The 26,745-nt window shown below is 38.7% G+C and overlaps 1 protein-coding gene across 1 annotated transcript in view; it reads right to left on the bottom strand.

Annotated features, from left to right (window-relative positions):
- The window catches only part of man2a2 (mannosidase, alpha, class 2A, member 2), a 39,448-nt gene extending 13,585 nt beyond the window's left edge, over positions 1-25,863 (bottom strand). Inside the window, exons 1-10 of the mRNA XM_028449777.1 lie at positions 25,735-25,863; positions 18,940-19,760; positions 18,369-18,626; positions 18,127-18,271; positions 15,850-16,021; positions 15,489-15,616; positions 13,959-14,132; positions 12,450-12,636; positions 2,356-2,533; positions 1,910-2,112 (exon numbers count right to left, since the gene is read on the bottom strand). Coding sequence (XP_028305578.1) covers positions 1,910-2,112; positions 2,356-2,533; positions 12,450-12,636; positions 13,959-14,132; positions 15,489-15,616; positions 15,850-16,021; positions 18,127-18,271; positions 18,369-18,626; positions 18,940-19,071 — 1,577 coding nt within the window. The 5' untranslated portion in view covers positions 19,072-19,760; positions 25,735-25,863. The remainder of the gene's footprint in view (positions 1-1,909; positions 2,113-2,355; positions 2,534-12,449; positions 12,637-13,958; positions 14,133-15,488; positions 15,617-15,849; positions 16,022-18,126; positions 18,272-18,368; positions 18,627-18,939; positions 19,761-25,734) is intronic.
- Between the last annotated feature and the right edge of the window lie 882 nt (positions 25,864-26,745).

Below are 26,745 nucleotides of genomic sequence, written 5' to 3'. Positions count from 1 at the left end.
CCTGGTTGAGTTTTATTTTTCACGGAAATGTACCCACATCTGTGGGTAAGGTCATTTTTGTGTGCGCGAAGCACTTCAAGGATGACTGCTTCTGCAACCTCCGCCAGTATAAAGAAGGATTTGCCGAAAGACTTTGTCTGATTGAGGGTTCAATTCCTTCTATCTTTGGAGACGACGAACAGAACACTTCGGTAAGCTGTAAATAACGCTAAAAAGTGTGATGATAAGACGTCCCTGTCATTGCTTTGTTAGCATTAGCAGTTGCACCGTCTTCAGACTTCATATGTTAGCGCTGTGTGCTCGTTTTAGATCCTTGATGATATGGCCTACGTGATTTAATTTAAGTCTAAAGTTTTCATTAGTCATTTGATTTTGCCATTTTTGTCTTTGAAAAGACTGTATTAAAATGCATTTCGTGCCGTTAGCTTGGCGCTAGCGTTAGCTCGGTGCTTGTGTTAGCTCACTTGTTAGGGTTCTGCAGGTTCATCGTCTTCATTTTCATCTCGCTCCGCTGGGTCCGACTCTGGCTCGAACATGTAAGGCTGGATGGACAAGTCTTCCGTTGTTGACATTTTGTAAATAACCTCTGAATAAAAAGTTTATGCGCCGCTACATAGCCGTATCTCTTCTATCAAACTACAAAAATGGCCGAGCAGGGTGGAGTTGAACCGAGTGTCACCTGAAGAGGGGGCGGGGTATGAAGTTTCCCATTTGCATTTAAAGAGACAGCACCAAAACGAGTTGCTCTCAGAAGCACATCAGAAAAGGGGAAGAAAAGGGGCCTGTGGAGCTATAATAATGAGGAATTCAGACCCAAGCATTGCAGTTCCGCTTTATATAGACCACAACTGTATGATTTATATGTAAAAAGGAAGGATTTAAAACCATGATATGTCCCCTTTAAAACGCTTTCAAAACTTTCAAAGGTGGAGAATCAACAAAGATATTCAGCCTCAGTGTGCTTCAGGTTTTTGTCGTAGTAAGTTCCAATTGCATCTTGGGAAACTTGGAGTATACTTCAGTGAGAAAGTTCATCACCTAACCATGTTTATAGTAGCAGACATACAGTACAGACTGAGTTTGTAGTGTATAGTACAGAGTGTGCCATTTCGAACACAGCCAGTATGTAAGGGTTCATGGATCAATAAAACTATATGCTCAGAAAAAAAGATGCAAAAGGTTAAAATTGCTGCTTAAAAGTCTGTTTTGAGCTCAACTGTAAACACACCCTCATTGACATTATCGGAAAAGTTTCATGCATTGCATTGTGGGATGTGGAGTTCCATAAACGAATACATAGAAGTGTTCTCTGCCAAACGAGGACAGTAATTCACTCAACTCCATTTTTGTTCTGGTTCTCGGTATTACCCGTGATATCATCTCACTCGACGAGACATTCAATTCCAGCTGGATTTAGATCTTTAAGTGTAAACCCCAAAATACACATCTGTCATTGTTTTTCCATAACTTTCAGTTCCTAAAAACAAGCACCAGAAATGTGTTTTTGGGGGCAAACACAAGAAATCACAGTGAGAATGAAGTAAAGCATCTGTCTAGAGGACTCCACATCTCACAATGCAATACGCAAAACCTTTTGGAGAATGTCGATTAAAGTGTGTTTACAGTTAAGATCAAAACAAACTTTTGAGCTGCAATTCTGACTTTTTACATCCTTTTTTTTAGTAAATTATCTTTGATTTATTGATCTATGAGGCCCAGCAGCTTTAAGTTAGAAACCTTTGGAATAATCCTAGGAACAGCAGAGACTACATTGCAAAAGAAAACTATTAAAAACAAAATCCTCGATCGGCGAGAGAAAGCTAGTTGCTCAAACACTGCTGCCTAAAAAACCTATAAACAGAGAGCGATAGCTCCAAAAAACACCACAGTGATGCTAAACCTGCCTCACCTCAGATGTGACTCAATCACTCGGTCCAGACTCTTGTAAAAAGGTCGAGAGGTGAAGTATCCTGTCCAGTAATGATCCTCGCGGTCTGCGTAGGCAAAGAAATCACCACTAAGCACTGGGTAATCCGGGGGTCGAGATCCCTGCGCCACTCCGTTTGCTTTGTACACGGCATTGAAATAGTCGCTGAGAGTGCCAAACTGAGCCTGGGAAGAAAATAAATAAATCAACAAAGCAGAAGAAAGGAGCCCTTTATAGTCATTTTCTTTTCCCCCCGCACACATGTCATCTTCTGAACCAAACATCAAGTCATGGTGGATTCTTTGTTGTGTCACTATGTTTAAACAACACAGGCTTTTAAAGTGGAATACATGCTACACTCACTGCATAAAAGCACACATATATTCAGCAACATGATTTTAGTGACAGTTGAAACAGCGTTTTCTCACTTGAACATGCAGCTCTGGGTGAGAATTCATGTAGTCAAACAGTTTCTGGTAGTTGATGTACTGCTGATCCCACTCCAAAGCTTTGTCGTAGCGGAAGTCGTCTCCCAGGGGAACCAGGAGCACTTTGCTGCGGTACAGTTTGGACTTCTTGCGGTATTGATCCAGGAGCAGCTGTGCCCTGATTGACAAAAATTATGGACTTTAATGAGGTGAAAGATATTGGCACACAAGCATGATTGTCTTTGCATATTTACTAAATAAATCTTTTCAACATTGGAAAGAGGCAGATCAAATGATCCTCCGGGAGAATTTTCTAGCAGAGAAAGTTCCTCAAAGGATTTCTTTGAGACTTTTAAATGATGCCTAATGCGACTATAAAGACTATCAACAGCTATCATAACAAAACAAAAAACTGAGCATAAAGGGTGCATCGATTTATCTTTATTAAGAAGTAAACACAGCGAACACTGACAGCAGGAGGCTAATGAAGCACAAGGAGACACACCTTTGTGTATTTGTAAGACAAACATAGCAGAAGGTGAACAGAGAATTATTCTGATCCTTTTAGTTTTTTTTTTTTTTTACTTCATTACGAAATAGATTTTGTTTGAATTGCGCACAAATTAGCTACTATTTTTTTTTTTTTTTTTTTTTTTAACTTATTTTTTATTTATTTCAGCCAACAGTACAATAAGAAAATGTAGAGTTTCTCTACTACATAGCCATCTTTGAATCTGTAAACTTCTTCAGGTAAAATAAAAATAAAAACAAGGCAGACAAAAACAGAGAAGCAACCTAGTATAGCAATACATAACAATAACAACACGGCAGGCACCCAAGGGGTTAAACCAGAAAATATAACAAAATAATACAATGTTAGCAATGAACAATATTGTAGTTAGTCTTTTAGATTCATACAATTACATGTATACATGTCCACTGTATATTGATAACATGTATAAATTCCCTATAGTCGTATATAAAGATACAAGGGTAAACAAAAATCTTAAGTACCAGTGACAAACAACAACAGTAGAAACAAAAGGAACTATACCACAAATCCTCTCCATCCAAAACTCAGACATATGGTGCATAGTCAGTTTCCAGGAGTATGTACAGCACATGGTGCAAACACTCAAGGCATCAGAGGAGGCATTACCAACTACAGCTGAAAAACGAGCAAAGCGGGTCTTCATCTCACAATGAAAACGTCATTTTGGAGTCTTAATAAGTATGTAATTTCCTCCATATGATAGATGTCTTTGACTTTTTGAACTCATATATCATAAGTAAGGGGGTCCAGTTTCAACCACCTTAAAGTTACACACTTGAGGGCTGCTGTGAGCAGCATATTCAACAGATATGTCCTCGCTCTACCATTAATGCCGTTGGGTGCTACACCTAGAAACACCACTTGGGGGTCTTGTGGAATGGTCTGTTGGAAAACCACTTTCAATGACTCAAATACTTTTTGCCAGAATACACCCAACTTGGGGCATGTCCAAAATATGTGAAGTTCTAAAGAAACGAATAATCATCTTCCATTTGAATTCTTTCCATGTACCGATATTTGAGTTTGTGACCAAGTGAGCTTCTGTACAAATATCTTCCCAGGTGTCCTGTGCTATGACCATGTTTATCTCCGCCCCCCATCTCTGTCTAACGCTGTCCGAGCAATTTGCATTCATAGATAAAAATATGTTATATAATTTACTAATGACTTCCCATTCTGTATAAACATCAGAAACTCTTCTATGGGTGTAGGTTTTAGAAGTTTGTCCCACTCATTTTGTGTTGTCAAGAATGTTCTTAGCTTCAAATAGAAAAAAAAGTCCGTCTTGGGGAGTTCATATTCATTTTTAAGCTGTTAAAATGTCTTCAACTTATCTACTTCCAATAGCTGGTGTATGAAACGCAGTCCATAATCTGCCTATCTTCTGAAACCTATATCTAATTTGTTAGGTGTGAAAGACTCAAGCCAATGCTTGTTAACTCACTCAGTGCCATTGACGAGATAACTCATCATTTCAAATTCAAACACTCAGTGCCATTGACGAGATAACTCGTCATTTGCATATTTCACGGGGATAACTAGAAAACACCCTGCCGAAGGTCCCTCAATATCTAAGCTGTGGGGTGTTGTAGTGACCAACTGTGCCCTGAAGATGGCAGCAGTACACCTTTAGATGAGAGATTAGCCACTGATGCTACCATTAGCTAAGGAGGAAGAAGCAGGAACGTGTGAGATTATGGCGCTACGGAGTGATATTGTGAAGTATCCAGCAGCTCACAGCTCCACATACTAACACAGAACATGTATGGACATGAGTAGATTATTGATAATGTTGCGATGGTGAGATAAAACCCATCAACTAACAGGGCTAAACGGGTCGTTGTTGCGTGTCGAGAGGGAGAGGGAGGACGGACAAAATACCCCCAGCCTGTGAGCCAGATAGCAAAATAATAGTTGACACGTAGGAGGTAGCAGCGCACCTTTGGATGAGAGATCATCCATGCTCAGCAGAGCTAAGAGGGAGAGGAGGAAAGGCGTTTATGAGATAGAAAATGGCGCTACGTACAGAGTTGACGTTCCCAGCAGCGCACACGACCAGAGCATGTGTGGAACTCATGGACAGTGTGGTGATGGTGAGATAAAACAATAAAAAAAAAAAACGGGGAATGCAGTGACACTCTGCATTTCCGGGAGGAGGAGGAAGTTGCGTGTGTGCAGACTGACGGGAGAGAAACTTGGAAGATCGCCAAAATAAAGTAAGAAATCCTTTCAACTCTGACATAGATAGCAAAATAATAATAATTTTGCCATCAAAAGCCCAGTCTCAGTGTTTTTTTGTTTTTGTTTTATATAAGAAAACAATTTTGAGATGTTAGAGTTGTCACTAAAACAAAAAAAATAGCTTTAAAGTCACTGACAGGGTTTTTTTTTTTTTTTAGAAAAAGGCTTTTTTCTCAGCCTTTTGCTCTGAAACTGAAGATTTGTGTAAAACTTGCTCTGTTCAACGGCTGATTACAAAAGAACTAAAACAAGCCAGAAACAAATTTTGATGAAAGTAGAGGCTTCTGGTGTCAGATTCCAGATTGTCATAGTAGAAAATATTCTGTGGGTCTTTAAAAGCAGTAATAATGCTCAAAAACGGCTGGCACTGAAGGGGGTAGAAATTCTGATAATGGCTGGCACTGAATGAGTTAAAGATGAAATTAGCTTTGGTAGTCCTAATGCTCTCTTAGTTTTATTCCATATTTTAAGCAAAATGTTAGTCAAATCTGCCATTGCTTTGACAGGTGAATCAAGAAAAAGCAGAAACTGCTGGGGCTCTACACACATGCCTTTCTCAATGTTAAGCCAACATGTATGTGTGGCATTCTGCATCCCCATTAACAAGGATCTCATTTGTGCTGCCCAAAAATAGTACTTGAAGTGTGGGAGTTTTAAGCCTCCATTTTGTTTTGACTGCCGTAGTGTTTTCAGATTTATTCTGGGACGCCTGCTATGCCAAACAAAATTTGAAATTTATTTTATCCAATGGTTGAAAAAAGAATTTGGGATCTCTACAGGTAGCACCTGGAATAGATACAGTAATTTGGGCAGAACATTCATGCGAATACTTTCAACACGACCAAACAGAGAGAGGAGAAAAGCAGACCAATGCTCCAAGTCACACATGATACTTCTAATTAATTTATTGTAATTAACATCAAATAAACTATGTAGAGCTGGGGGGATATATATACCCAGGTATTTAATACCTTTCCCAGGCAATTTAAATCTGCTTTTAGATTCTATACTTTGTGGGGTTTTATTATTTCTGTCCATAGCCTCCGTTTTATCGACATTCACTTTGTATCCAGAATAATAGCCAAATTTATTAATAAGCTCTTTCAGATATGGTATTGTTGATCTAGGCTCTGTCAGATGACAGAACATCATCTGCATATAAAGATTATTTATGCTCCTCCCCAATAATGAGTATTCCTTTTATATTAGGATCATCTCTAATGAGTTGGGCCAGTGGCTCTATGGACAAAACAAACAGTAAAGAAGATAGGGAGCATCCTTGCCGGCAGCCTCGCTCCAGTGTGAACCTCTCTGATCCACAGCCATTCACTTTTACTGCTGTCTGTGGACATGAGTACAGTGTTTGTATCCAATTTAGAAGGTTGGGACAAAATCTCATACGTTTTAATGTTTGGAATAAATATTGCCATGATATACGATCAAAAGCTTTTTGAGCGTCTAATGAAATTATCAATGATTCCGATTTTGAAGTCTTTTGATGTGATATTATATTTAGCAGGTGACGTAAGATATCGCCATAATATCTACCAGTTATAAAGCCAGTTTGGTCTGGGTGAACAACTTCAGTGATTAATAAATTAACTCTTTTTGCTAAAATTGCTGTTAATATGCGCAGGTCAGTATTTAACAGGGATATTGGTCTGTAAGACTGGCACTCAGTAGGGTCTTTACCCTCTTTGTGGATTACCACCATGGTCGCCTCAGTATATGATGGTGCCATAGCTTTCGTCTGTAATGCATGGTGGTGGGCTTTGAGCAGGAGGGTAGATAGTAATTATTTAAAAGTTTTACAAAACTCATTAATATATCCATCTGGTCCTGGGCTCTTGTTACTTTTAAGTGTAGATATAATCTGCCTAATCTCAGACTCTTTAATTGGTTCATCAAGCATTTTAGATGTTGACTCTGACAACTCGTTTAGTTTGATGTGTTTAAGAAATTCTTGGATTTTTTCAGTGTCAGAGCAAATGTCTGTATTCTTATATAAGATCCCAAATAAATCTGCAAATGCTTCTGCTATTTTGTGTGGCCTTGTAACCACGGTACCTTGAGATTTAATCTTCTGTACCATATTTGATGATTGCTGTCATCTTAATCTGAAGGCTAGGAGTCTACTAGTCTGGTTTCCATAGTTATAGTATCTTTGGTTTGTAAATCTTAAGGCCTCCTCAATCTTGTATGACAATAAATTGTTAAGCTCTTTCCGAGCTGCATTTAATTCATTAAAGTAATTTTTAGAAGTATGAACTTTTATGTTCATATTCTAGCTTCCTGATTTTATCTTCCAATTCTCGCTGTTTAGCCTCCCTTGTTCTCTTCCTAGCACACGCAAAAGAAATGACCCGGCCCCTAATGTATGCTTTAGCACAGTGCCATAGAATGAGTGGTGATGTCCCAGGCAGTGAGTTCATCTCTAGATATTCCTTGAGCTCCGCCTTGATAAAAGAAATAAATTCTTTGTCATTCAAAAGTTAAGCATTTAGTCTCCATTGTTTGGAGACGGGTCTGTGACCAATAGCCCATTTCAGCTTAATCGGAGCGTGGTAAGAAATAGTAATAGGCAATATCTCTATATCTGTTATCCTATGTAATTCTTTTTTAGAGGTAAAAAAGAAGTCGATCCTTGAGTATGATGTGTGTCTATTTGAATAAAATGTAAAATCTCTATTCCTTGGAAATTTACTTCTCCAAATGTCCACAAGTCCTGATTCTATGGATAGGTGTTTAAGCACTCCGTTCATCTTTGATAAGGGAACATTAGAGGCAGGTTGTCGATCCATTTGCTGTGATATAACGCAACTAAAGAAATTAAATTAAAGAGAGTTCTAATAAAGTCTAGGTCATCTTCATTGGGCGCATACACATTAACACTAAATTCAACACCATCAACTATATATATATATATATCTCCCCTCATCATCTTTAAGTACCAATGCTGGTGTGAAATTAATTTGTTTGTGAATAAGTATGGATACTCCCCTTTTTCTACCCGATTGATGAGATGAATAGTAGACTTTATCTGCCCATGACTTATTCAATTTATCATGCTCCAAATCAGATAGATGTGTCTCCTGTAGAAACGCTATTTGGCAATTTGTATGCTTGGGCTATGGAGACCTTTCACATTATAGCTTATAATATTTATTGTTTCTGTGACTTACTGTACCACCAGGCCAATACTATCTTTATCTCTTTCATAATTAACGCAGAGAGAGGTGGAAAACAGGACGAATGGCACAAATGTTGACCTGCACCTGACATATTTTGGTGATGAGTTCTTATTTGGAGGAGATACAAATAAAAGCTTTGAGAGAAGTTGAGGCTATACTTCTAACAGTTACAGGGAGAAGCTCTAATAAAGCTAGCCAACCATGGTTGGGAAAAAAGCAAACTGTGTTTTTAAAATCAACTCACAATCCCAAAAGAACACAGGGATGAGAACACAGAGAACACAGAAACCGGTAATGCAAAATCTGATTTGCATGGGAAAGTAAAAGAAAAAAAAAAAAAAAAAAAAAAGCAAAGAAAACAATTAGTGGGACATAGTCCCAGCCACAGTACCAAGTAGCAAAGTGCACAGACTGCTCAAGCCAGACTGTGCTGGGGGTTGTTAAAGTAAAATAAAAAGTAAAAATTCAGACCCCTGCAGGGTCTCAGAAATTTACAAGCGTGTCAGCCAATCACAAAAAGTGGTTCAATGCAGCTCAGTTAGAGCCAAGCTCGATTTGGGTGTTAGTCTTAAAAGCAAACCCAATTGTTTGGTGTAAATGAAAACATTGGGAAATGGAATAAAAATAAATGAAAAATAGATTTTTTCTTTTAATCAACAGAAGCCCTTACACTGTAAGCATCCATGGAACATGGACACACGCACACGCACGCCGTGGGGAGGAGGGACATTTAAATTAAAATTGACTCAGAATCAAATGTAACTCTAAATTAAATATTACACCCCGTAAAATCCTGTTCTGTTATTGGCTAAGGGAAGGAGAGAGAAAAAAAAAAAATGTTATTCAGTGCCTGGACAGCGTCCAATGATTGTTATCAGAGAGCATTTTCAGGATTCAGGCTCCGTAGATGGGATGATGAACTTCTGGACGTAGTCCATGGAACTTCTTAGGATGAGAAAACTCCTTTTCCTCATCCTTGTGTGAGATCCTGAGCCTCGAAGTCCGTAGCGGACTCCTCCTTTTCCTCGTAGCGCTCTCTTAACGTTCGTGAACACAGCTCTGGCTTTGGCGACGAAGGATATGTAATCAGGAAAGATGGCAATCCGTTTCCAGTTGTAGGTCAGGGGTGCTCTGTCACGGGCTCTCTTCAGGGGCTCCACAGCGTCACCATCATAGTGTAACTTGGCGATAATCAGTCAGGGTTTTTCATGATCTCCTGGGTTTCTGGGGGCGAACGTACGATGAGAGTGGTCAACCTTTATGTCTCGATCCATCTGGAGCATGGCCTTAATCACTTTAGAGACCGCTTCAGGTGAGCTGGAGCCCGGTTTCTCATCAATGCCGGTTATACGGATATTACTGCGTCTCATTCTGCCTTCCATATCCTCGCAGCAGTCGGACAGAGTTGTCACCAGGCTCTGGAGATCGGTTACCGTAGTTTGCAGTGTTGCCACCTCATTTGACCATGTAGAAAATCCGCCCTTCATGTCCTGAATATCGGTTATCATGTAATCTATCTCTGACCGTGTAGCTTTAGCATTGTTAGCAATTTCCGACCGCATTGGCTTGTAGCTCAGACTTCAATGCATTGAAGTCGTCTACCAATGCACTCTTCAGTTTATCCCTTATTATTTTGAATATATCTCCCATGAGGGATGATAAAATGTCAGCTTTGATGTCTTCTGCGGTCATACTTAGGCCTCTGCTCTCGGATGGTGAATATCGGTCTGAGCAAAAGGGCCTGCATACTCTGTCGGGTTGTTCTTGTAGGAATTGCTGCGTTTGCACTGAAGTTATATTTTTGAAGCTTTTCCACCATTAAGATCAGTGGAACATTATTGGACTTTTAATGTGATGGCTAAGTTCCATGAGCTCTTTAAGGCTTGTGTCCTATGTAGAATAGCTGTTTTTTTTTTGTTTTTTTAAAAAAAAAAAAAAAAAAAATCACATTAGCCCTGCAGGAGCTCTGAAAAAGAAAAAGACGTCTACTCCATGCTGTGCTCACTGGCGCCCCCCCGTCGGAAGTATGCATTCATGTGGGAGCTTCAGTAGAGTTAATTATGGCCAAATGAGTATGTGTTTGAAGGTTGGATGTACAAAGAGGTGTACACACTATGTACTCTGTAGTGTTATAAAGGGGTTTATTTGAAGGGTGCAAAATAAAACAGTGTGCCATTTCACTGGTTTAATTCTATGGGACATGAACATGATAAATGTTTGCTGTTTTTTTCTACTCACTTATATATTTTTTGTTTGGTGTATTTTTCTGTAATGTATGTTTTTTGAAGTCATTATGTGTATTTTTGTATCTTTCTGTTGTGTTTTTGTATAATTATAGTTTTTTGTTGCCATTGTAGTGTGATTCTGTTGTCATTTTGTGTTTTTCTTGTATAAATATTTAATTTTGGGTATTTTTATACATTTCTGTTGCAATTGTGTGAACGTTTTGTATAAATATTGTTTAGTTTTTTGTTTTATTTTACACATTTAGTATATATTTTATTATAAATACTCTGTGTGTGTGTGTGTGTGTGTGTGTGTGTGTGTGTGTGTGTGTGTGTGTGTGTGTGTGTGTGTGTGTGTGTGTGTGTGTGTGTGTGTGTGTGTGTGTGTGTGTGTGTGTGTGTGTGTGTGTGTGTGTCTGTGTCGACATCCATCTCCTCCATGCACCAGCATTGTATTTTTCTGTAATGTATTTTTTTTGGAATCGTGTATTTTTTATTCTTTCAGTTGTCTTTTTGTGCATTTTTTTGTGTTTTATTTTACTCATTTAGTATATTTTGATTATAAATAAATAAATACCATGTGTGTGTGTTCCGTTAAATGTTTGAGACGCTGATAACCAAACTCCATAGAGATTGTAGCACCAATCAGAAAAACAACAAAACTGCGCAAAACAAAACGTAAAGCTCCAAACTACATGAGTGAGTAAGTAAATTAAAGTATTATCTACAATTCCGCTGCCTTTTTTTTTAAAAAACAAAAATCATTTTTTACCTTCGAACCGAGTGGTCAGAGCTTAGCTTCCATGCATGGCACCACACAGAATCCGCAGAACCGACTCTAGTGAAACAGCGCGTGATTGAGCAATTACACGGACAGTTATATGGTTTAAACAATGGGAAACGTGTCTGTAAAAAGTCTCACCAGTGGCTGACGGTTTCAAATGATCTATTCAGAGAGCTCCCATGTTTGAGAAGCTAATGATAGCATGGCACAAGAGGAGTGGCCGCACACGTGATTCATGCCCGGGTGAGGAGCTGTGCAGTGAAATAGATATAGATGGTGCTCACAAAAGTTGAACAGATTTAATTTCGGGCCGTCCAGAAGTGAAATAACATGAAAATAAACATTTGGAAATGACCAAATTACTCCAAAATAACAGATACACACACTTGGGGTATTTGGAACCCGTTGACCGAGTTTCAGGTCGAACTCGCACCGCGTCAGGGAGATATTTGCTACACACACACACAGACCTCCTTTGCTTTTATAGGTAGATTTGACGATAAAATGCACGGCTATTATGTCTAGCTTAGTTGAAAGGCCAAATACGGACCAGCTTGATGACAAGTGGGCCGCAGGTTTTAGGCAAGAAAACAATTTCAACATTAATGTGCCAAAGATTGCACTCCCAGTTATAAATTATACATGAAGTATGGACGGCATCAACAATATCTAAGCAATACATAAATGTCCTTTAATTAATTTATTTTTTTACCAAATTTTAAAAAAATTGGGGAAATTTTGTGAAATATTTTGAGAAAAATAGCATGATTGCGGAAAAAAATAGTTCATTCAACAACAATTTACAACTGAATTAGTTTGTAATTTACACAACAATTCATGTTTCATCTGTCATTATTGGATGCTTGAAAGGGTCAGATTTGGACCTTGGGGCTTGAGTTTGACACGTGGTCTAGGGTTAATATTATTGGAAAATATATTATTGGATTAAGACAGTAAGAAGTAATGTAAATGGATAATTCAAGATATGAATTTAATATCCTAGCTCATAGTTTGTGCTCGTTTCGACAATTTCTGGGCTAAAAATCTTGCAATAACAATGTGTTGTCCTAAAATATCTTTTGCCAAACTCTATTCCTCACCTCTCTGCTACATTGGCCTCCACCACCGTCTTTGGCGGCACCTTCCAGGGACAGTTGACACGACCACCCGGTAACCTCTTGAAGTCAAACTGGCAGCAGATTTTGGGGTCGGGGCCACACGTGTGAGGCACGTCATAGCTGTAGAACGGCATCATGTGGCAAAAGATGTCTGTGCTCGACCCAGTGTCTGTTCAAACGGTACAAACGAGCAGTATGAGTTATTCAGTGTTTTCCAAACTTCTTACACATTTGAAATTTAAAAATTCCATACTGTTTACAGATGTCTCAGTAAAAAAAAGTATTTCAAAACAAGAGCACTCAGAAAGCGCAAACCTCTGCCAAGCGCAAAATAACCACTTGACCATATACAGGTATTTGCAGTCATCTTTCACACTTTAAAAGCTTGGATGAAAAATGATATCCATATTAAAAACCATACAGTAGATCCAGATATATTTATATATAACAATTGCAATGAAATGCACAATTTTATCCAGATGAAACTTGGTGGGATAATTGAGGAACCAATCCAACAAATAACTGAGTCTACTTTCATGGAGATTGGTCAATTACAAAGCGAGATAAGACTTTTATATTTGGCCAATGACAAGACATTTTTGAGGGACGAGAGATTTTTTGATTTTTTAAACTGATCCAGAATCACCATAATAATCTGGATCCCCTCCAACATTTTATGGAATCTTCCATGGTATAAGGTCTATCTGTGGGTAAAATTCTGTCAAAATCTGTTAAGGACTTTTGACGTAATCCTGTTAACAGACTAACAAAAATTATGACTTAATTGCCAAAACTAAACATTTAAGTGAATAGATGCAAACATATGATCCAAATAATCATTTGTTTTCAGTCTGAATATGTATGCCATTATAACACCAAATCATTTCAAAATCATGTCCATCAAATCCGTAGTGAGTGAAATTTGATGACACCTCGGCTGTAAGAGCAGATGGATAGCCATTCAACTTGTCATTCTGCCATGAATTAAGCAAGTGCTTCAAAAAAAAAAAAACTAGATTGATTCATTTGTTTTTTTTAGATATTCATAATTCTATGTTATAAATTTTTTCACGCCATGGTTTACATTTTACATACTTAAAATCAGTAACCCTGGATATTGTAGTTAGGCTTTCAAGGGCACTTGTAATAAAATGTGCAGAAAAAAAAAAAAAAAAAAAAATCAATCAGAAGGTCTTTGATGACCTTAAAAGAAAAAGTTAAAGTTAAAAGTTAAAAATTGATCTAATCAAGAGTCGACAATCAGAAAAAGAAAAGGACCAATCTCTGGCTTCAATCAAGCACACATGAACAGCAAATCTTTGGAAGATGTCCAGTCTGTTAGGAAATAATGATGATGACAGCTCATCTCAGGCCATTACACTTAGACCGTCCTTCCAAAAATTCACCGACTGTGACGTGACTCATTTGGCAATGAGCTCCATATAGATAAGCACATGAATCAGATGACACAGCTGGCCACGGCCCACTCACCCCACGCCTGTCTCCACATAAACTCCAGACTGCGGGTGGAGGCAAAGTGTTTTTTGATGGAGTAGTGGACCCGTTGGATGAGCATGCTGGTCAGGTTGGCCCGCTTCAGCAGATAGGGCATGGTGGCACTGTGCCCAAAGGGGTCAACGGCCCACCCGCTGCTGGGAGTTACACCTACGACATTGAGGGAAGAGAGAAACGCATCCATAAGCATATCCCCACTCACAGCAGGGAGAAGTGGAAAAAAGCACAAAGTAATTTAACAGCCATTAAGTGGGAGGCGATATCAGCTTAAAGTGCAAAGACAAGCTCAAAATATTATATATGAAACATTCTGGGATCACTTCATGTTCAAACACTGAAAATAAAAGAAAAAGCTTTAAAGGGATCCTCCACCATTTTTACAAACGTGGCCTAAAACTTTGAAATGTACGTATCAGAAGATCCTTGCCTAACAAAACGCATCATTATGCACCATATTTGTTTTAGTAACTTTTAAAACTGGGACGACTTCAGCATTTTAAAACCTGTGATTTGCAGACTTGAAATCACGTGATTGATGACATCACACGGCCCCATTTGCCTGTAAACATCCCTTTGTTTTTTTATTGGAGTGAAGCATTCAGCTTGCTTTTTAGATCATATAGCAGCTTTTTCAGTCAAAATGACAGTTTTGCTGCTTTTGGTTGCTCTAAACAATCAAGTAAATGTTAAAAAAAAACAGTCAATGTAACCCTCTTTCATTAACCAAAAGAGGATAAAAACAGTTGAAACCCAATAAATAATCTATGACCATAGGGGGCAACAGTTAAAACTCACGGTTTCGTAGTAGACAATGCAGCAGAGAAGATGAGCTCTCCTAAGAGACATTTGCTCTCCCTTAAACAGTGCGCTGACACGCTCTGGTGGTTGAAGTTACGGAGTAAATCACAAACTGTTTAAGGACTCTCACACAAAAGGACTTCTATCCTCAGGGTTTGTGCATCTTTAACAGCCACCAGAGCACGGGCGGCGCACTGTTTTAAGGGAGAGTATAGGTCCCTTAGGAGAGCTCTTCTTCTCCTCTTCATCGTCTACAAAGAAAACTTAGAGTTGGAAGTATCACCGACTAAAGTCACATTTTTTCTCAAGTCACAAGTGTTTTTATTCTCTTTCACTAAACAAAAGAGGGTTACATCGACATGTTTAACTTTTCCTGATTATTTAGAGCAACCAAAAGCAGCACAAGTTGTCATTTTGACAGAAAAAGCTGGTAAATGATCTACAAAGCAGGCTGAATGTTTCATTCCAATAGAAAACAATGGGATGTTTACGGGCAAATGGGGCCGTGTGACTTCATCAATGATTCACATAATTCCAAGATGGCGGAACACAGATAACGGTGCAAAAATAGCCATAGATCTTCTAATGAGTACATTTCCAAGGTTTTAGGCCACATTTGTTAAAAAAATAAAAACAGTGGAGGATCCCTTTAAGACTAATTATTATGTATAGAAATGCCTTTTAGAGGAATTATCTCTCGTCATGTACCAAGATTTCCCTCCAGCCACTGATGGCCCTCAATCAGCTGGTCGATCATGGCGAAGTAATGAACGTTGGCTTCGTCCGTCATCACCCAGCCTCCCGTCACGATCTCCAGCTGTCCTCCGAGGATCAACCTGAAGAAAAGAAAGGATTAGCAAAGCAAGGTGAGATAATCTATCTTTAAAGAATAAGAGTCACATTACACAGATAACATTGTTTTTAGAGCATCCACCATCTGCCAGCAAATAGAAAACCCACTGACAACTAAAAAAAACAGCACTTTGGGCCAACTAGCTTAAAAAAAAATCTCAGTCAATTCTCAGGTTTCGAAAGAGAGGAAAAACACTTGTGTGCTTCACAGACTCACTTGCGCATCGCCTCCTGTTTTTGAACGTCTGCGGTCTCCCACCACTTGGAAAAGAACGAAATCTCCGACCAGATGAACTTCCTGCGTGGATCCTCGGCCAACTTTACCACCATGTTGTTTAGAATATGCTGCGTCTGGTCTGTGAAGTACTTGTCAAACGTCTTGATCCAACCTAACAACACAAACACACAAATCGATGCTGTGCGTGCACAATCATGTCTTTATAACGATACACAATTATCTTATAAGTGAAAGAGGTCAGGTGGAAAAAGACGGCTGAGGGAAGGGAGTGCAACAAACCAAAAATAAAACTCATATTTTATTCAAGAAGTGATGTTCCCTTCAGAAAGCTATTTAATAAAATGGAAAAAAAAGAAATAAAACTCACTTCAAATGTGCAAAATTAGAGATACAGTGGGGCAAAAAAGTATTTAGTCAGCCACCAATTGTGCAAGTTCTCCCACTTAAAATGATGACAGAGGTCTGTAATTTTCATATTAGGTACACTTCAACTGTGAGAGAAATACTTATTTTCCACCATAATTTACAAATAAATTCTTTAAAATTCCTACAATGTGAATTCCTGGATTTTTTTTTCACATTCTGTCTCTCACAGTTGAAGTGTACCTATGATGAAAATTACAGACCTCTGTCATCATTTTAAGTGGGAGAACTTGCACAATTGGTGGCTGACTAAATACTTTTTTGCCCCACTGTACATAGTTTCTTTTATGCTACATTTTGAGTGCTAACACTTAACACGTACAGCATTAGAACAAAGACATTTAAAGATAAACACACATTTAATTCCAAAAACCTTTAATTCAAACAAGTCAGTTTCTTCTGTGTTAAAACTTTTGTTATTCTTCTTCTATTATTTAACATTTTTGGGACTAACTGAAACAAATATTAAATGTTTGTGACGTTATCATTAAAATTACTTTCATGCATGTTGCTGTGAGCTCACTGCACCATTCCCACACTCAATAACTGACAAAATCAAAGATGGAATACACCCTAACAAATACATATTAAATAAATAAAGATTTGTTCTTTGCTGACGGACAAATGTTGTCAAGTCTTCAACGTATCAATAATTGTCAAGGTGGAAGGAAAGCATGTAGCACAGGCTAACAGTAGTAAGCAAAGATGATGTAACTGTCAGTCTGACATAAAATCTCACTCAATCCTATGTATAGATAGTGACAGATTCCTAGACTGATGTTTTAATTTAATTTGTTTGTAGCTAAACTCTCAATTGTTGAGCTAAACCTGAGAATAGCTGAGTAAAAATGTGAAGGATTTTACATTCTCGCTTCTCCTAAAGACATGCAGATACTAAATGGAATCTAATACACAAGCAGACAAATTTGGGACAATCAAACCACAGATGGGGCAACTTTTATCACAGCCACAAAAAATGTGATTGTCTGATCATGGGTCATAACATTGACATTCATGTCAGCATTCTCAATAATAACCAATCTGAGCAAGAATACAACATAGAACAAAGGGTTTGTGTATGTTTTGAGTCATTCCGTGTGTTTTTGTTGTACAATTCTTTTTTTTTGTATATTTTCACATTATTTTGACATTTTTGTTGTTTTGTTTGTGTTTTTGTTGCAGTTTCGAGCATTTTTGGAGTCATTTGCATCTGCTTTTGTTGCAGTTTTGTGCATTTTAGCGTTTGTGTATTTCTTCAGTATTTTAGGTGTTTTTATTGTTTTGTGTATTTTTGTAGTAATTTTTTATATATTATGTAAACAAAAAAACAAACAAAATGAAAGCATATCATATGCTTTCATTTTGGTTATGGAGTCATTTTATTTGTTTTGTGTATTTTTATTGTCATTGTGTGTGTTTGTCACTTTGTGCATTTTTGTTGTTGTTTAGGGTTTGTTTTTGGAGTCATTTTTGTGATCTTCATTGCCCCTTTATGTATTTTTCTGTAATGAGTGTGCTTTGGGGATCATTGTGTGTGTGTGTGTTTCTCTGATATTATGCTTTAGGAGTCCTTTCAGTTGTGCTTTTGTGTATTTTTGCAGTAAATATGTGTATTTTTCCTGTCATTTTGTGTGTTTTTGGGGTCATATTTGTGCATTTTTATGCTGTTTTGTTTTTGTAGTCATCAATGTGTTTTTTAAGTATTTTTCTGTCATTTTCTGTGTTTTTGGAGTACTTTATGTGCATTTACTTTGAGTGCTGCACAAAATCCACCTGTTCAGATGATCTTTGAGTTGTGTAGCATGAAATGAGTCGTGCCAAGCATCAGCTCACCTGGATCGTTGTGGGAGTGAGGAACAACAAAGACTTGCAGAGGTTCATTATCCCACTCTGCAGGCTCATAAGTAATTTCAAAGCCCTGCTTCCATACGCCACCATCTGGGTTATCAAACTTGAGTAGGGAGTAAACATCCAGCATCTAAGAGAAAGCAATCATCATGATCATTCATGAGCATCTAGATCATCAAAATACATATTCTCATCTTTTAGAGACGCTGCGTTTGCTCCTAAATCACCTGAACATCTGCCTGAGTATGACCGCCTGCAGCCAACTGACAGTCCTGGGGTTTGATGAACAGGTACGTGGGCCGACCGTCGAAGGGCAGGACCCAGGAACCGTTGGCACTTTTGAAGGGCAGGTGGCCACTGGGAGACACAGCTCCCGTGTCTGTGAGCTCCATCACAGAGTCCTTTATGTGGCTGATGATTTCATGGTTTTCCTCCAGAAGCTGCTCGAGCTGCTCTATTCGATTCTGCAGGACGGAGATTTGGCTCTGAAAAAACACAACATTGAAGAAAACTAAATAATTACTGAATAAAGCCACATCCACTTATGTTGTACAACAACTATTTGATGTTTGAAAATAAATATTTTGAGGGAAAACCAATTTGAGGAAAGAGTCAAAACATGAATTACTCCTCACTATCAGCACTCAGGCATATGTAAACATATTTAAACGCTGATTTCACTGAGCTAAATACCAAATGAATCAGTTAAAAAGGTTAAAAGAACAAACACTGCTAAAAAAAAAAAAAAAAGGGTGTCAGAGAATATGCAAAACCATAACAGCAGCAGATTGCTCTCACCCTTGGAAAGTTGCCTCCATTCTGTCGCCGTGCAGGGTCGTGCTGGACTCGATCCAACATTAGATAAAGGGAAAACACTGCCACACAGAATATGGCTCCTCCACACACTGTCACCTGTTTTCTCAGCTTCATTATCCTGTGTGTAACTGAAGTTTAAAAAAAAAAAAAAAAAAATGGGACCTTGACTGAAGAAGTCGTTATGACACCAAAGGAAAAAATTCTCAGAAAAATGGAATGTGTTTCATAGCAGTAACAGCAGCAAAAAAAAAAAAAAAAAAAAGCTATGAGAGTTTTAAAGATCCATTCCCTCGCCTGCGACACCTACAGCTCCCACTCAGCATACTGGAGATCACAGCACATGGAGCTGCAGCCGAGCTGGTAAGTGAGGTGGGAGACTAAACCACCAATAGCTGGCAGAAAGTCTAAAAGCCCCGGCCTGACCACAGCCACCAGTGGGTTCCTTCAAAGTAACCCTTGTGTCTCACCATCCAAATCAATGAAAAAAGCAGGAAAAGAGGGAAAGTGGCAGACAGGGAGCCTAGTGTCCCTGCATCAGTGTGGTGCTCTGCTCATCGTGGCTGTTGGCCTCCTTTTTCACCTCCACTCCCGAGGCACAATTTAATCCCCCAGTACAGCTATAGTCTTTCCCTTTAGTTGGCTTTCCAGTTCCAGATGAGTTTCCTTATCAGGCAGCAGGAGTGCTGGAGGCAGGCTGATGCAAAACACCAAGTTGGCAACGAAGAACAAGACAAATCTCATTCTTTTCTTTGTTGCATCATGACGAACCACTTGCTGTATTCACATTAGAGGCTCCTCTTCAGCTGTTAAAAAAGGTTTCTGATTAGTAAAAACTTTACACACTTCTAACAGGCAAGGTTTTCTATACCAGGGGTTCTCAACCTTGGGTCAGGACACCATTTGGGGTACAGAGACACTGGGAGGGGGTCACCAGGCGCCTTCAAGAAATTTGTTTTTTTTTTACCATTTTTCTGCAACTACGCCAAATTTAGCCATATTTTAACCTATTTTCATCACTATTTCTTGCCATAGTTTTGCTCCTTTTAGTGCATTTTTGCTACATTACTTCTCCATCAAATTTCAATGCCTTTTTTGCACATTTTCCCCCTTTCAAGACATTATCGGCACTTTTAAACCTTTTCCACCTAATGTTGCATATATTGACCCATTATTGTAAATTTTAACTATATTATTTAACCACATTCACAATTTGTCATGCCCATTATTTGCCAGTTTAAACTAATTGTTCCAATATGGACACTATGAAGTACACTTTTTACCACTTTTTCTGTCCGTTTTTGGCCTCTTTAATTTGAAACTTTTAACCAATTTCTGTGGTTTTAAAAATCAAATTCCACCACCTTTTCCACCATTTTTGGTCACTTTAAACCCATTTAATTTCTGATTAAAACAAAGATTTACATCTTTAAGATGACTAAATACTATGGTGCAAATAATAATAATAATAAGCTTCCTGGATATTATTTAGATACATAACTAAAGGTAGTTATCACAGATTCATAGAACAATGGACGATCATTTTGCTGACATTTATGGATGGACCCCAAAAAGCTCTCCCCTTTATTCCCCCTTATAGATGGCCCTGTCTCCACATTAATGTTCTTTAATGTTCATGTCTGTTTTCAATCACCTTCAGCTACAGTGTGGGTCCTCGGTCTATAGAACCTGTATTTTGGGGGTTGTGGACTGAAAAGGTTGAGAACCACAGTTCTATGCTACCATCACCAAGAAAGAGACCAATTAGAAAAGTTTCCATTTCAGAGGAAAAATGAAAAATGTGCTAGAACAAGGTAAAAAAAAAAAAAAAAGCTCTGATGTTTTATTGTTGCTGAATAAAGAACAGTGTTCTCCATGTGCGCTCCAAGATTATTGTTCCTGGCAGACGTTGCTTAACCTTGTTAATGATACAAACGGCCATAAAAAAACGCCTTTGTTAACGAGGACGCCTCAAGGAACTGATTTCATGTGACTGAAGTTCAATGTTCTCAAGTAGCTCATGTGAGAGAAAAAGAGGATTAAATGAGAAACAGGATATTTTAAAATCCAAAGAAGACCGAGTTTTCTTTGCAATGAGTGGTGGTAACCAACACAGTGCCAGGTAGTGATGTGCCAAAATATCGATACGATGATATATCGTGAGGTTTCGTCTTGCAATAAGTTATGAATTCACTGGTGCCAAATATCGATTTTTTATTTATTTTTTTTTAATTGCAACACACTAGACATGACAAAAACAATAATATATATATATATATATATATTATTGTTTTTGCCATGTCTATATATATAGATGATACAGAGATAATGCAGTTCATACACATTACAATAGGTAAGGAGTGGATATTTACACTGTGTGTGTGTGTATATGCGTGTGTGTGTTAAGAAGAGCCACAGTATACACTGTGTTTACTTGGCTGTTGTTCATTTGGAATTGATTGACATTTTGTAATTCCTGTGAAATGGATTCAGTGCAGGAGATGCATTCTGAATTTATTCAGTGACACAGATATTGTGATGTATCGTGAATGAAATTTCCTGCGATATATCGCTTATCGCTGTACCGTGATAATATCGTTATTGTGGGCTAGACTGATTTTTTTTCCCATCAGCCTTAGCCGATGACCGATACGGGCTGACGATTTTCTTGAGCCGATATTACTTTTGCTCCCTCAATTTACAACTGAAAAATTACACAATGATGACAACAAATTAGGGATGCACCGAATATTTGGGAAAAGAGTAAGGTCGGTCGAATTTTGCAAAAAAAAGCCACATTCGACCTTTGGTGGAGTGAGTTAAAAGTAAGGCCGAATGGTAGTGTGCACGTGCAGTGATTTTGAGTCAGAAAAGCAGCTCCTCCTTTCCGCAAACAAACACAGCCAGACTCTCTCCTTACCGCTCTGTCAACGCGTAAAAGTTGGAAACTGTCCAATTCCAAAACCGAGTCCTTTGTTAGCGCTGTGAGCCACAAATTCGTAAACATCCCTATCGTTTCCTCCTTACACTACACCGGGTCTCGCTGCAAAGGCTGGTGTAGCATTAGCACAGAGTGCTAACAGCTGATGTGTGTAAACAATGCGTCCGTGGCTCCAAGCAGTGACTCCCAACACGATCGGCAGCAGAATCAGTAGTGCAGTTTGGGCATCCAGTAGTGCAGTTTGTATTTACATATATGGCAATAAAGTATAATATATTCTATATTAAACAGCAGTGTTTGTTTTAGCTGTAAGATAGTTGGAGAGGGAGGAGCTCACATTCTAGGAGGCGTGTTAGGTGACGTCACCTACCAACGTGGGCAAAATCCAACTCGCCCGTTTAAAGCTGACTTTTTACAAAATGTGGAATAACAAGTGAGGAGGAAACAGAACTTTTTACACTTTGGTCCTCTGAATGAGGCTAAAAGGATGTAAATCACTGTAGCAAAACCATTATAAAGTGTTTTTTTCCATCATATGACCCCTTTAATGTACTTAAGTTTTAATTTGGAATACATGTTTCGTTTTATTTGAAGGGCTAATATGAATGAAAAACTTTGTTGTGCTTTTTTTGAAAATCAAAGGCTACTGGAATATTTTTTTAAAAAGTCAGAATTTTGAATAAACATTTACTTTCTTTAAAAAAAACATGTCTGAAAAATGTATTCTAGGTTATTCATGCACTATTAAAAAAACTGTGAAAAACGTAACAGCATTCGATATTCGGTATTTGGCCAAGCGTTTATATTTTTATTCGGCTTCGGCAACAAATTTTCATTTCGGTGCATTCATATAACAAATGGTACGAGTCTCAATTTTTAAAAAAGTAACATTTATTGAAATTAACAACGGTGAGGTAGAACAACAAGTCAAAGATATTTGACAAATATTAAAAACAGGTGATGTAGAACAAGAACAAGTAATGGATGTAGGCGTGGGAGAAATAATCGTAGCATCGAGCCGTCGTCATTCTAAAATAGTGATCAATAATCGATGCCTACATTTTAAATTTTAGATTATTTAAATGGTAAATTAGAAGGAAAACTGTACAAACTAAATGGTTGAGCTGCTTATTTAGTCCAATCTATATTATAATACTGTTCATTTTATTGTGTATGGCACAAGCATTGATGCTGCTACATTGGCACTAGCATGCAGCTCTAACTGAACAGTTTACAGATATCACTGCCGGTTTGAGAAAAGGTAAAAGGTAAATTTGTCTCATTCTCCTTCTGCGAAGGCAGCGTCTATATGCTGCTTTCTTTTTCTTAGGTACATGTTGTCCTTTTTCCTTATCTAGACTGATAGCAGGGTGACTGGTTAAGAAGAATAAGTTAGGTGTGAAAGCCTTATTTAGACACAGCCCTTCTCTAATGAAAAAATGTCTGTGTTCCCAAAAAATATGAAAGTTTTATATAAAACATGAATTCAGAGTGAATCCTCCCTTTTTAGAGATGAAGATTTAGTTTTCAGCAAATGAGTGAACTCCTGATCTCAAAACTGCTCCTTGGTGACATCATTCTTTACACTTGGGTGTTCATCTGCAACGTGCAAGAATTTGTCAGCCAGGTATGGAATTGTGTCATTAGGAAAGCAGAGTACTATCACATTTCTGCTGAACATCTTCTGTTCTGAGCATCTTGAAGAGTCACATCACCCACAATGTGTGACGCATCATGATCATATGGTCCACAGTAAGTAAGTAAGTCACATGCACGCACGCGCGCTGTGGTGTTACCGAGCTTAACATGAAAACATTAGGGTTGCAAAGGGGTGGAATATTTCTGGTATTAATTTCCACAGGAACATAGGTTCATGAAATTTGGGAATATTTTAAGGATATAAACTTTCCATGGGATTTATTTTTTGTAATTAACATGAAAGAGGGAGAAATCTTAAATAGCTCATGCTGACATTTTTTTTTTTGATGATGATGATGCTAAATATGATTTCTCCAACTAAAAGTAACATCCATGTTAAGGGCCAACCTTTAACTTTTAAAATGTTCCATTAATTTACATCGAAAGTTTCCAACTTTAAGAATTCCTGGAAGTTTGCAACTTTGAACGAATGCTAATAATTATGATTTAAGATTACTATCATTTTTTGTTTGATTTCAATAAATAATATGTATGAAAAGCTTTTATTTGTTAATAGCCCCACAAGCTTGAATCTTAAAGCTGCTATCCGGAGTTTCTGAGAGGACGTCTCGATGTCCCGCCCTAAATGCTCCACTTCCTCCCCCTGCTTCTGCAATTTACCAGAAGCCACGTCTCTGCTTTTCTGCACGTGCATCGCGGAACATAACAAGGTTGCATTGATATAGATCTATGGGTCAGGTAAGACCCAAAATCATATTTACTGTTCGCTGTGTCGCTTTGTTTCCATGCACAGTTCCGCATTCACTTTGATTGACAGTCTCAAAAACACAAAGTCAAAGCCTATTGGCTGGGCTCCAGATATCAACTTTAAAGCTGACATCCGGAGTTTCTGAGAAATCTATGTTTATGTATGAAATGCGAAAAAATACCTAACTAGTCTTTTACTATGGTCTACTGCCAGTGGTCATTCATATACTTTAATGTATATAAGTCCCTCCTTCATCCTATAGACCCCTATACAAATGTAAACGATCGCCAACTGCGCCCAGCCAATAGGCTTCGACTTCCTGTTTTTGAGACTGTCAATCAAAGTTAATGCGGTACTGTGCACAGAAATATGGTTGCGCGTCACAACAGCAAACAGGTAAATATGATTTTGGCTCTGACCTGACCCATAGACCTATATCAATGCGACCTTGTTTGTTCCGCGAAACGCGTGCAGAAAAGTAGAGGCATGGCTTCTGGTAGACTGCAGAGGCAGGGGAGGAAGTGGAGCTGTTTAGGGCATTGAGACGTTCTCTCAGAAACTCCGGATATTAGCTTTAAGCTCTCATGGAAATGTACTTTGGAATTTTCCACCACTTTGAAACCCGATCCGTGACTCACAGCTAATTGGAACACAGCACAGTATTTAAAATGTATCCATGTTTTTTCTCTAATCCCTCTGGTGAGTTTTGGCCTCCAGGTTAAACATCTGACAATGACACATTATGAATTCTAACAATGTTCTCCAAAACATCACCCACTACAAACAATAACAACGCAACTGTCTTGACAAAGGGACAGCACAGAGCATTTAAAGGTAATATATTAGCATCCCTAACAAAGATTAACCCAGTTCTACATGGAAACTGTCTGGAGCTGTAACCCAGTGTTTCCCAGAGGAGAAGAAGAGAGAGGGGACATCTTTGTTGACTTTGGACGCCTGCATCCCATCAGATGGGCTTCAAGCCATGCAACCTTGAGTAGCTCCAAAGTGAAGCACAAAGTAATGTCCAGGCGTTATCCCGTGCAGGCTAAGATGCACAGGAGCCTGTTAAACCAATTACCCGCATTAACTACCTCACTCAAACTTTAATCATCAGCCCCTGTCAGCGTTGGTATATCTTACAAAGTGCTAAGAAGCTAGCACTGGCTGCCAGATGTGTCATCAACTTCACACCAAATAATACAACCACTTCGAGTCTGCAATAAAGTCCGAGTGTGATAAAAGTCGGTGAATAAACCTAGAAAAACACGGTTGCTGGCTGTCAGGAAGCCCTCACTTGATAACATTAACACAATACGTGGCTTTAATTTATTAGCTAACCTCACACTTGACCTACAAATCACGGCTAAACACTCGTGTACGTTCTTAAATGGTGCGTGTGGGTGAATAAAAGAAAGAAATGTGACTTTACCCATTCAAATGAGACGATGTGTAGGAGTGCAGAGCCCAGCGGTGTACGTGCATTCAGCCTGACAGATTAGCTCCGGAGTTAGCATGTAGCTTAGCAGTTAGCATCACCGAGTGACCGCAAAGGACTCTGGGAAGGAAGGGAAGGACTCGGGAGGGGGAGCAAGGCTGCAGCCCGCGCTGTACATCCATCCATCCATCTTCATACCAGCTTATTCCCGTTTAACAGGGTCGCGGGGGTCTGCCGGTGCCAATCTCCGGCTCTCATAGGGCGCTGGGCGGGGGTACACCCTGGACAGGGCGCCAGGGTCATGTTTTTGGATTGTGGGAAGCCGGAGGACCCGGAGGAAACCCACGCAGCACGGGGAGAACATGCAAACTCCACACAGAAAGGACCCAAAAAGGGCTTGAAAGGGCTTGAACACAGTACCTTCTTGCTGTGGGGCGGACGTGCTAACCACTAAGCCACCGTGCGCCCCGCGCTGTACATTAATAGCGTCAATTATAAGGACCGCGGGCCAGATGGAGGAAGTGTGAATGAATGTGAGGAAAAAACTTAAGAAAGCAGAGACGATGACAGGTGGGAGAAGTGAGTATGACAACTCGATATGGGCTGAGAGTTGTGCCACTAGAAACTTAATTTGAATAGTTGGTATTGAATTTGAAAGTAAGAACTTGAAATTGAATTAACTGTTTTGAAACTGAATTAGTAACTTGAAATTGTAGAAGAAGAAATAATTATTGATTAATCAGAAGTGCACAAAGTATAATTCATGTGCAGTAGTTCATGTTGTATAATAAAACATACCAGTTAAAAAAAAATAATACTAAAAAAAAAGGTTGCATTTTTAAAAAATCTCCCTCTCATCACTAGGGAGTGCTGCAGCACCCCCACTTCCCCCGGCCCTATTTTCACATTTTTATTGTGTAGCTCACTTGAAAACGTGTTGAACTGAAACGGCTCCAATGCCTAAGCATGCCATTCTACTGTAACACAACACGGAAAGAAACGTGA

This window comes from Gouania willdenowi, chromosome 6 (assembly GCF_900634775.1).
Source record: "Gouania willdenowi chromosome 6, fGouWil2.1, whole genome shotgun sequence".
In the NCBI taxonomy this organism is placed as follows: Eukaryota; Metazoa; Chordata; class Actinopteri; order Blenniiformes; family Gobiesocidae; genus Gouania; species Gouania willdenowi.
Note: the sequence above shows the minus strand (reverse complement) of the source record. Positions and strands in the feature narration are given on the sequence as shown.